The sequence below is a fragment of the Mus musculus genome, chromosome 14, assembly GCF_000001635.26.
Source record: "Mus musculus strain C57BL/6J chromosome 14, GRCm38.p6 C57BL/6J".
Taxonomy (NCBI): domain Eukaryota; kingdom Metazoa; phylum Chordata; class Mammalia; order Rodentia; family Muridae; genus Mus; species Mus musculus.
This window is the reverse complement of record NC_000080.6, coordinates 21,065,644-21,077,920: the sequence shown is the minus strand read 5'-3', so window position 1 is coordinate 21,077,920 and position 12,277 is coordinate 21,065,644. Positions and strand designations below refer to the sequence as shown.

At 41.3% G+C, this 12,277-nt stretch overlaps 1 protein-coding gene across 6 annotated transcripts in view; it reads right to left on the bottom strand.

The window, feature by feature from the left end:
- Adk (adenosine kinase) overlaps positions 1 to 12,277 on the bottom strand; it is a 395,996-nt gene that overhangs the window by 370,649 nt on the left and 13,070 nt on the right. For 2 of the 6 annotated variants that reach the window (XM_030247610.1, XM_030247611.1), the window contains exon 1: positions 1,600 to 1,981. The exons of 3 other annotated variants lie outside the window; for them this stretch is intronic. In XM_030247610.1, coding sequence (XP_030103470.1) covers positions 1,600 to 1,613 — 14 coding nt within the window. In that variant the 5' untranslated portion in view covers positions 1,614 to 1,981. Of the gene's footprint in view, positions 1 to 1,599; positions 1,982 to 12,277 lie in introns of those variants that run through there. One more of the 6 variants, NM_001243041.1, reaches the window with a different exon arrangement.

The following is a 12,277-nucleotide window of genomic DNA, read 5'->3' as shown; positions in this document are numbered from 1 at the left end:
TTTGTGCTAGGCACTAACTTTTCTTCAATTTAGTTCCTACAGCAAAGTGTGATTTTTTTTTTCAAGCCACGTCTCAGTAGCTCAAGATTTTAACCAGACCCTGAAAAAGCAGACCAAAGAAAGTCATTTATCTGCCTTTTCAAAATATATATATATATCCAAGGTTGGTGTTAACTCCAACTTTTGAAAACAACTCCTACATTCCTACACTACAAACACATCTCAAAGCTACCCATTTGGACATTTGGCCAGTGAGGAGTGGCCTGGAGTGAAATGGGCAATTAAAACCACAGGGAGGGTGAGCTTGCTGGGAACAAGGCCCTGAGTTCAATTCCCAGAACATTAAAAAAGAGAGTCTTTAGAAAGCATTTTTGGCCAGCACACCTAATCCTGTAGGGATGGGAAGGGACACAGGAATGAAAAGAAGGGAAATTAACTGCTGCCATACAGCACTACCCTAATTTATGGTAAAATGCCATTAGCTTTAAAAGATAGATTTGCTGCAACGTCATTTACCAAAAAGGCCATGTGGGTCTCCATATTCCCACACCTGGCTTTCTCCTGCATAATGAATGATCAGTACTCTTTGTCCACCTTACTACATAACTATAAATTTAAGAGAAAAGGCAGCACCACTGTGTCCTACCTGAGGAAAAGGTTCTAAATGAGTAACAGAATTACCTCCAAAAAGCCATTAAATTACTAGGACTTAGGCCCTTTAAAGCTCATGGCCCCAAATTACTTCTTCAAATTTGTGCTGGGGCCTCCCTGCCTTTTGGAAAATAAAGGCCAAGAGCTACTTTTTAAAAAGGCATTCCAAAACACTGGGTAAATGAGGAAACTTACTTTTTTTTTTTTTTATAAACAGTCACATTTACATAAGCATTCAGTAGAAGCCAAAAAAAAAAAAAAAAAAAAAGTGGGCAAGCCCACTTAGGTATAACCATTTGCTCCCCACCACCAACACAACCAAAAACAGAGGACCATTCAAAACCCTGGACCTGTGATTGGGTGAGTCTGCTTTCATTATATCAAAACCCATTCCACTTGTGACGCTAATATAAAAGTAGGCAAACATATGGTACCTTCGAGAACCAAAGTACTAATTCCAGTCATAGGCAAATATTTTAGGGACACACAATTTCACAACTTGGGAACAATCTGCGTGAGAGGTGCCAACTCTACAGATCTGCTCATGGCTAACCATGAAGTTCTGTCAGAAGGCATGACACAGAGGAATGGGCATACACTGTACAGGGCACATTCCCTTGGGGCCCGGGTCACCCCACAGTGGGTCGATGGGGGCGGGAGGCAGTTTTTCATGAGAAATTCATTACACACACACAAGTAAGCCACAGACCCTGGAATCTGAGCAAGGGTCACCTCATGTAAGTGACAACAAATAGGGCAGCGCCTTCTGCTACTAATGCAAAAACTTCGGAAGAAACAAGAAATGAACCAGTGAGAAGTGTGAGGGGAACAGAAGAGGAGCCAGCGGCAAAGGGAGGCTCTAGACCTAGGGAAGGGGCAATAGTTCTCTCAGAATCTGCAAGCTCACGCCCAGCCGGGGCATAGCTGAAGCGGCCGCCCTCTGCTTACCTGGTGGACGTCATGACTGCACCTACCCGTCCCGCACCGCAGCGCCCCGCGCCTGATGTCCGATGCTCAGCGTCTGCCCAGGTAGCAGTAGGTACCACAGCAACTGCTCCCTAGCTCTGGCACTCAGCGTCGGAGAGCTCGTCCTTACACACCCCGCGCGCGGGCGGCCCGGGGCGAGCTGGCCCCACCCGCTGATTGGCTGCGGCCAAAGGAGGGCGGACGCCCCGCCCCCGTCGGTCCGCTGTAGCGCCGCCCCCAGGGCTGAGCGCCGAGGCTCGCTGCCCGCGGGGCTCGCTGGGGCTCGGTCAGGCTCGCTGCCACGCGGGCTAGCTGACCAGCCAGAGGGCTGGCTAGCGGGCACGGTGGCCATCTTGAGTCCTGGTAACCACCTCCCCTTGCCCTCCCGGCCCCCCAGGGCAATAAGGTTGAGTGCCCGCCTCAAAAATGGCCGCGCCGCTGGCAACCCGGTTCGCAGTCACATGGGCACGCTCTACCTCGGCGAGCTCAGGTCCCTTTAACAGTCTGGGGAAAGGGACGCTGTCAGGACAAATCTTGGACGTGGTTTAACAGTCCGCAAAACCTCATCTGCAGACGAAAAGCAGCCACCTGGGAAACCTCAGGCCGTGGAAAACTAAAAGCAAGGCAACAGCTGCAAAGGAGCGCTGAATTCCAAGCTGCAACCTCAGGGAGTCAATATGATCCCAAACGTTCTTGAACTTCAGAAACACTTAAACAGTTATCTAATATAAATGTATTTAGGGTTCATTAAACTGTGAATCAGAATCTAAGTGAGGTGAGGTCCGGACAACCGGAATTTTTAGTGTATACCCAGGTGATCCACGTATGCACTAAATAAAGTTTATATCCTCCTAACCAAACTACCCAATGCCCTATTTGCCACACATGTCAGATTACCTCGCTTTCCCCAATACCTGAGCTGTGAAACAAGCATTTAAAGCTACAGGAAAAAGATTGATGTTAAAGTTTATAGTGAGCTACAGTGAGTTAAGAATCCGATAATGAATCACTAATAAAAGCTGCGGGAAAACACGGGATGGAATCGGTAAATGCTTTATGCTCCAAATAGCTTTTGTTTATTCTTTCTTTATTCTCTGTGTAATAATATTTATGTTAGCTGAGGACAACATCCAGCAGCACTCATTTACTGGGCACATACAGCCGTGATCAATCTCCTTGGTCTGACATATCAGAAACAAGTCCAACACTATCAAGGCATAGATTGGGAGAGGGACTGAAGGCATGGCTCTGCAGTAAAGTGTTTGTCTTGGGAGTATGAGGATCTCAGTTCAATCTTCAGCTAAGGAGAGGAGGGGAAGGGAGGAGGATAGCTCACCAGTTAGACTGCTACCAAGGCTAGGACCTGCGCTCTAGTCCCAGAACCCACGGATGGAGGCGAGTATTGTTGCCCATCCTCTGACCTCCAGATACATATGAACCATGAAAATGTCTCCACTCCAACAAATACTTTTTAATTTTTAAATGGGCGCCTGCTGCGAGGTGATTGGCCTTCATATCCCCTTATCTCTGGCAGCAAGGCTTTCTGCTCCTCCCTTCCAGACAGCTTAAAGATTTACAGCTTGTCTACAGTGAGGTTTTCCTCTTAAACTCTAATAAACTATCCTTGAGCTTCAAAACAGGAGGATGGGTGGAGTGCCTTAGTGTCTACTTGGGAGCTGAAGAGATGTGTCTGTCTCAGTGAAAAGAGCACTTGCCACTCTCCCCGGACCTAGGTCCAGCTCCCAGCACCCACATTAGGTGGCTCACAAACATCTATAACTCCAGCTCCAGGGAATCTGAACTCCCTGGAACCTGCACACATGTGGCACACATTCACACACACAAATAAACAAAAAATTTGAAGGGACCAAGTAAACATAGTGGACCTAACTTTAATGTTAAAAGTGAAGCAATGGGATTTCTCTTGAGGCTCAGAAAAATATAGATACCAGTCACTTGAGAAACTTGAACACAAAAATATTACTTCAACAACCTGGACTTAGATGTGACTGTTCCTCCAGAGTCAGCTGGGTAAAGACAAACTGAAGAGGCTGAGGAACAAGCTAGAGGGCAGAGCGCACGTGCACTGATCCTCTCAACTGCTCTTCTGTCCACTTTATCTAATCTTGGTTTGGGAGGCTGCTATAAAGCAGACAGACAGTGAGCCCCAAGTAGCTGACTGACTCTAGATAGCAGAACAAAGGAGTGGAACCACCTACGAGTCTTTTCAGCAGATACTCTGGGCCCAGAAATAACAGTAATGCTCTTAAAAGGCACTGTCTTCAGAAGTACAATAAGATGAAAAAGCACTCCAGAACATTTCCAGTGGGAAGATAAATGACCACATTTCGGGAAAGCCTTTGCCAATACGTATCAGAAATTCCATTTTTTTGAAGCAATTATGAAAAAGTAGACCAACATGAACAAATATTCTATATCCAGTCACAAACTTGATCATTAACAATACCAAAAGTGTACTGTAAACCAGTAGCAAGGTTCAGTAAGAGAATACTATATATAGGGCAATTATGAAATGTTTCCATATTTTTTCAAAGAAACCGGAAAATGCTTAAAGACATACTATAAAATTAAAAAAGGAAAATTCAGAATATAATCTGTGTAGTTTTTAAAAATGCATACCATGCATTCATTTAAAAAAAAAAAAAAAACTGGGAAAAACACACCTAACAATCATCATTGGGTTTCTTTCCATGGAAAGAAAGTTTACATAAAATTTTCAATATTGATATAGCCTTTAAATTTTCTAACACCCACTGTTTTTGTTTATTATCATATTATTTATGTGTTGTCCCACACATTCCATGGTGTGCCCATGGAGATCAGAGGACATCTAGCAAGAGTTAGTTCCCTCCTACCATGTGTCCTGGGATTGGTTGCAGGTTTCTCAGGCTTGGTAGCAAGCACTGTTACCTACTGAACCGTCTCCCTGGCCCAAGAGGGTTTTTTGTTCTCTGACATGGACTTTCTATTCTGTACCTCCAGCTGTCCTAGAACTCACTACTGTAGCCCAGACAGACTGGCTTTAAGCTCAGAAGCCTCTGGCATGGCTTCCCAAACCCTGAGATTACAAGTGTGCACCACCAGGCCCTCCCACACACTGGCTTTATAGTCATTAGCACTTTTATAATATTAATTATTTTTGTTTTTGGAAGCTTTAATTTTATGTGTTTGCTACACATAACGTATGTGCACTGGAAGGGTGCAGATACTTTTTAACTGAGATAGAACCTCCCTATATAACCCTATAAATAGCTGGCCTTACATTCACAATCCTCTTGCCTCAGCATCCCAAGTGCTGGGATTATAGGCTTATAGCACAATGCTAGCTCCATGATGGTAATTTTATTTAATAACATTGTTGTTATGTATGTATCTGCACATCTGTGTATGTATGTAGTAATGGGAGTTAGACCTAAGACAAATACTCTACCACCTACCTAGATGCCCAGTATCTTGTCATCTTAAAATGGCTGAAAAAGTTAAAACATTTTTGCTCTTTTAAAATTTCTATAATTTTAAGAACACAACTAACAAAACTATCCTTATTTTTAGAAGTTCTGGATATTATTGTAAATGTCTCATTTTTCATGTACATGAACTCTTTTAAGATTATTTATTTATTTGATTTATATGAGTACATTGTCACTGTCTCTGAAGAGGGCATCAAATCCCATTGCAGATGGTTGTGAGCCACCATGTAGTTGCTGGGAATTGAACTTAGGACCTCTGGAAAAGCAGTTAGTGCTCTTAAGCTTTAAGCCATCTCTCCAGCCCATACATGAACTTTTAAACACAGGAATAATAATAAAATATCTATGATTTTCTTCATTAATTACTTTGTCACATTTCACAATAATTAAAAGTAAAAATACCACTTTGGAGTTTTCCTTGAATAGCCCAGTTATGAACACAGGGACTATTTCCCACATGATACTTAAAAATGCAGCAGACCAACCCCCTACATACATCCCCTTACTAAATACTAAAAAGACTGTATTTTTAAAGCAATTTTTATCTTACTCTCAAAAGAAAACATCTTACAACTTGTGTCCCTGAATAAAATGATTTACCACAAGAGGCAGAGGCCAGCCAGTTACAGTGAGACCCTGTCTCAAAATAAATGAAGGCATACCACAGTATAAGGTACCAAAAATAAAGGAGGAGGGGGGCTAGGGATGTGGGGGCGGGAGTTCTTTTTCTTCTAATGATTTATTATTACTGTGCTTTAATGAGGTGTATGTGTTTTGGGGGAGGGGCATGTGCATGAGGAGGCCAGAACAGGACACAGATGCCTTGGCGTTGGAGCTACAGGCAGTTGTGAGTAACCTGACTCAGAGCTGAATCTAGGGTCCTCTACAGAGTAGAATAGGGTCTTAACCACTGAGCCACCCTTCCAGCACCAAGGAGATGGGAATTTTAATTGTGGGCCTGCCAAAAACTTTCTAACCTTCAACAAATCGTTTGATCATCAGCTTCCTTACCTGAAACACAAAGGGGTTCACTCTATGTGACAGATCAGATTCACTTCAGTTCTTATTAATGAAAGAACTATGGACTGCTGTCCCAGTACAAACTGAGTTGTCTGTAACAGTCCTGGCTGTCCCAGAACTCCCTTTGTAGACTAGACTGGTCTCAAACTCACAGAGATCCACTTGCCTCTGTCTCCTGAGTGGTAAGACTGAAGGCATGCGCCCACATCTGGCTCCTGAGTTGTAGTTTTAAAGAACCACTTATGGGGCTGGCAGGATGGCTCAGTGGTTAAGAGCGCCGACTGCTCTTCTGAGTTCAAATCCCAGCAACCACATTGATACCCTCTTCTGGAGTGTCTGAAGACAGCTAAAGTGTACTTACATATAATAAATAAATCTTTAAAAAAAAAAAAAGAACCACTTAACATTAGTTTTAGTTAGAGAGGATCATTCAAATAAATGCTGGAATGTACAACTATCTCAAGACATGTTACAAGAAGTTAACTATTTCTGATTATCTGCATAGTCTTAGGTTATATTTCATTTTAATGTTCCATTTTAAAATAATCTTTAAATGGAACCTGACAATTCATTGGAGATTTTAAAGTCACTAATACTTCAGTGACTGAACTTTAATAAAAAGTGTTTAACAAAGTTCTCTCAGGCATACCCACACAAGTGTTTAATTTTCAGTGAACTGGTGCTCAGTGTAAACTATTTAAAAGTACACACTACTTCCCAAGCACTCATTAATTCATCAAATATTTACTGTGTGTGGTACACACCTTTGATCCCAGCACTAGGGTGGCAGAGGCATGTGGATCTCTGAGTTCAGGGCCAGCCTGGTCTATGTAGCAAGTTTCAGGCCAGTCAGGACTACACAGTGAGATCTTGTCTAATACACGTATATACTATACATATATACCTCAGTACACACACATACATAATAATGTATGTATGCATGTGTGTATGTATGTACCATCTCCTCCTCTGTGCTAGACACTAGATATCCAGCAAAGATAAGCAATTTTCCTCTTGCAGAATTTAAATTCATCGAAAGTGTTACAGATGAATAACCAAATAATAAACAAGAACCATCAAATGATCAAAAAGTACTATATGGGAGGCATATAGGACCTTGTGCTCACAGATACACATTAGGGGAACTAGATATGTTAGACACATGGGGCTGTTCTTTCAAAGGAAGGGATGCATAACTTGTTATCCACACAGAGACCGAGAGTGGATGTGGTTAACAGCCTGGTGACCATTGCACTATCTATGTGGCCAAGACCACATTGGACCCTCCCCCAGACACTTATATCATGAGTTTGTCAATCTATAGAACTATCTTTATGGAAGGTGTCACATGTAGTCAATCTACATAAACCATCTTTATGGAAACTGTCACATGTAGTCAATCTACAAGTTTACATCAAATTGTGCTGTGCTTAAATATGCCTAAAATAAACCACTCCGGGTCAGATTACCTGATATTTGAACCAACACAGGTCACTTAGTTGTGCTGAACTGAACTGCATTCCTGCCTCTCATAGACTGTCACTCTGCTAGCCATGGTGGTATTCAGAGAATTACAACCAAGACATCAATGCAGGGAATGCCTTTGCATTGGATCGTCAAGGAAGCTCTCTCTCTACCAAGGGAGAACTCAGTGACAAGAGCTAGGTGGGGAAGCCCATTCCACACAGGGCAAACCTAAGAGATCTCGACCACACTGTAAAGAAAACCAAACAAAGAGGACATCATCTGGCCTAGAAACATGACAGGAAGCCACTGTCATTTAAACACTGGGAAACTGATTTTACAATGGCTACCCGGACTCTATATGTGCTGAGTGGAGAAGAGAAGGGGGGGGGGGGCGGCGCATGCAAGTGCTCTGCAGCACAAAATGCTTTCTGTCGTTGTTTTAAGATTTTTAAAATAGTTTAAAGATTTTAAGTATTTTGTCCACATGTATGTAAGCACACTACATGTCTGCAGTGCCTGTGAAGGCCAGAAGAGGGCCTAAGAATCCCTGGGACTGTAGCTACAGCCTGTCATAAGCCACCCTGCAGGTGCTGGGAACTTAAAGTCAGGTTCCAACCCTGTTTTCTGTTTTCTACCAATTAAATGAAAACGCATAACTTGACCTGTGTATGCAGTTTCACCAGAACAAGAGCCTAAAGGGGAACAGTTCTACTTGAGCATCTTCTAGCAGCTTGGGGGTGTAAAATTTGCTGCCTTGATTAATTAGTTAATTAATTAATTTATACTACACACAATGCTGTGTATGCTGCAAGTTCCTTCCCACTGGAGTTACAGCAGCCCTGGCAGGAAATGCCTCACTATCACATTTTACAGAAGAAAATTTTCAGAAGCTCAAAGAAGCCAAATTATTTATTTGCCTCTTGTCATACATCACAGACCAGAAATGCAAGCCATGGCAGCTTGACTTCTGAACTGGGGCTAATTACATACAGGATGGAAAACAGTCTTGTCACTGGTGTAAGCTCAAGGTGTTCTGACAAGTCTGAGACTTTTATAAATACCCAAGTCTCACACAATTTTACCAAGGAGGCAGAAATCCAGTCTCACAGCTTTCTAAGTAGGTACAGCTTCGTACAAAATACGTTCACTGCTTTTCTTAGATCTCAGGTTTTGTATTTTCTACCACAGTCTCATTTCTGTATCCACAGGTGGATACACAAACCTAGAACAAAACTCTCTAAGACCTTGATATCCTGGTTCCTAACCCAAAGCTCTTTTCCTTGTACCAGGCTAATAGCCCAAATGTATTACAATTTATATCCAGAAGTTTTTCATAAGCTCACACATCTCAGAATATGTTAAAAAAAAAAAAAGCTACAAAGAGGTCATGAAGGAATCAGGAATAGCTCAGAGGAGCTAAGAATGTTTCTCATTTTCAACTGTATCTTGTTTTCTCTTTCCCTTCCTCATTCACAAATCTATTTCCCCCTTCTATTTCTTTTTTCCTAAGTTTATGACGCAGGGTAAAAATGAAATTTTAGGGGCTGGAGAGATGGCTCAACGGTTAAGCACACTGACCACTCTTCCGAAGGTCCTGAGTTCAAACCCCAGCAACCATATGGTGGCTCACAATCATCTGTAATGAGATCTGATGCCCTCTTCTGGGGTGTCTGAAGACAGCTACAGTGTGCTTACATATAATAAATAAATCTTTTAAAAAATGAAAAAAATGAAATTTTAGGATATTTTAAATACTATTTAAAGAAATTTTACAATCATACTTTAAAAAATAAGCTACCTGGGAAAAGTTGAAGAGATGGCTGAGCATTTAAGAACACTGCATGTTCTTCCAGAGGACCCAGGTTCAGTTCCCAGCACCCACACTATGGCTCACAGCCATCTGTAACTCCAGTTCTAGGGTACCCAATGCTTTCTTCTGGCCTCTGTGAGCACCAATACCCTCAACAGGCATGTAGAAATGCATACAGGCAAAACACTCATATATATACAAAAAAAAGTTAAATAAGCTACCTGAAATTTTAACAATACTTCATACAGGTTACTTTTTAATTGTTTTCTGTTGTTGTTGATGTTGTTTGCTTTGTGATATTTTGAAACAGTGTCTCACTATGTAGCCTTAACTGCCCTGGCACTTACCATATAATCAGCTCATAAAGATCTTCTTACCTCTGCATCCTGACTGCTGGGTTAAAAGTATGGCACTATTTTTTATTTATTTTCCATTTTGGGTGTTTATTATGTGTATGAACTCTCTGGTGCTCTCTGTCCACCATGGGGGTCACAGAGAATGGACTCGGGTCATAAGCTTAGTGGCAAGCACTTATACCTGCTAAGCCATTACACCAGTCCCGTTTGGTAGTTTGGTTTTTTTTTTTTTTTTTTTTTTTTTTTTTTTTTTTTTTAAAGACAGGTGTTGCTAATGTAGCCCAGGTTGATTTAAAACTTCAATCCTCCTGCCTCAGCTTGCTGTGTGCTAGGGATTCACCAATAATGAAGCGGAAAGCTTGGGCTTTTCTTGTTGTTGTTTTTTTTCTTTTAACAGCTCATGGCTCAAGGATATTTTTACAGTGGGTTATTTCTAAAGCAAAGATTTTTCATCTCTGCTGTTTTGATAGGATTTTAAATTATTAACAGTATTAACAGATTATCAGCTTCTTAGAAGATTACTAGTAATTGTTCCCTGTATAAGACAGGAATACTGGCTAAAGCAAAAGCCTGTTCAATGTTTTAATCCTAAACACCACTGTTGACTGTTGTTTTAGATCTCAAAATTGTGGATAACTGATAAAATATTATAATAAGACATAGTGCTGGTTAAGTCCTAGTACAGAAATTTAATGTATGATTATAGGCACAGTGTTCTGCATTTTTATCCTGTAAAGGTTTTATTTGATGTTTTATGTGTGCTTTTGCACTAGCATGCCCACATGTGTAGATAAGTATTTGCTGATGCCCACGGAGACCACAAGAAGCACCTTTCCGATGCAGGTGCTAGCAACCAAACTAGAGTCCTCTGAAAGAACAGTAAGCACTCGTAACTGCTGAGCCATCTCTCCAGCCTCCATCTCACATTATTCTGACAGCTAATAATACTAAAAAGATAACACTCAAATTATTAGAATCAAGGAAAAGTACAAAATATCTGAAACAAACTTAAACTCATCAAAATTTATTCTCTTACCTGGGACATTTTAACGAGAAAGCACAAGCAACATTGGCTTTTCCAAGTTATCAATTAGAATATACAAGCTGCTCAAAACTCAAACTCAGTGAGTTAAGCCATTGGTGAAACATACCATTAAGTGTATGCCACAGAGAATATTTATCTGAGATGATTCAGCAGATAAAGGCATGTGCAGAGCATCATAACTGGGTTCAATCCCCAGGACCCAGAAGGCAGGAGAACCAATTTCTAGCAAGTTGTCCTTTGGCCTCAGCAAACATGAAATGTGGCACAGAGCGGTACACATATTTAAATGTAAAACAAAAACAAACCAGTAAAATAGTTTAAGCTTCATGTGTAAAAGAAAACTGGAAAGTCAAAAGTTTAAAGCTGATTACAAATCACACTCTTTAAATAGTGTGTGTACCTACTGCATATAGAAGTCACTTTAAGAGCTTCTAATTTGTAGCTTTGTACTGTAATATACATAGCAAAGAAGGATGAGTCAGAGGCCCTGAGTGTGAGATGGGCTCTATGAACTTTTTTTGTTTGTTTGGTTGGTTGGTTGGTTTTGGGGTTTTTTTTTGGGGGGGGGGTGCTCCAGACAGTTTCTCTGTGTAGCCTTGGCTGTCCTGGAACTCACTCTGTAGACCAGGCTTGCATGGAGGAATGCCTGACGTTTGGATTTATTCCTCAACTAAGAGCAGCTTAGATGATGTCAGAAGCAACAATAAGAAAATGTAAACAGAAAGTCATTATCATTTTCTTTAAACATGTTATTTTCATCTATAACAAAATCCAAAGAAAACCAATGCCTCATTTGTTTCAGAGTATATTACAATGGGAAGTTAAAAGTTGTGGGACCAAATCTCACCTCTGATATTTAGTAACTATTAAACTGCCATTTTCCCTAGAGAAATAAATTAACCTCTTTGGACTTCAATTCTCACAACAGTGTGAAACAAATACCAGACTCCATCTTTGTAAGTACCTCACCAAGCACTGACAATCTGGAGTCTAAAACATGTCTGGTGAGTTTCCAATAAACCTATAAGCAACTCTGAATCACCATTTCCAAGCTTATCTGGCTCATCCTAAGGACTGTGATTGCTTTCACAACCAACGCCAAGGTTTGCAGGAAATACCAGCTGTAGGCGGGAACACTTACAACTGCTCTAGGAATCTGCACTCAGCCCTCTCCCTACCCTACCCTTCTCCAAATCCCATGCCCTCCAGTCTTTCCAAGCAGTCCTAGAGGAATAAGTGTGAAAGAATCTGTATTAATCTAATTTAAAGAAGCAACATAATGCCCAAAGAGAGGCATGTAACTTCTTCCCAGCACTTGGGAGGCAGTGTTAAAAAGGCTCTAAATTCAAGGCCAGCCTGGTCTCCTAAGAACTTACAGGCAAGCCAGAGAAACACAGTAAGGACTCTTATCTGAAGGAGAATGTTTAAAAAGGCAAGATAACGGCAAACAAGGAAACAGTTAAACACGCCC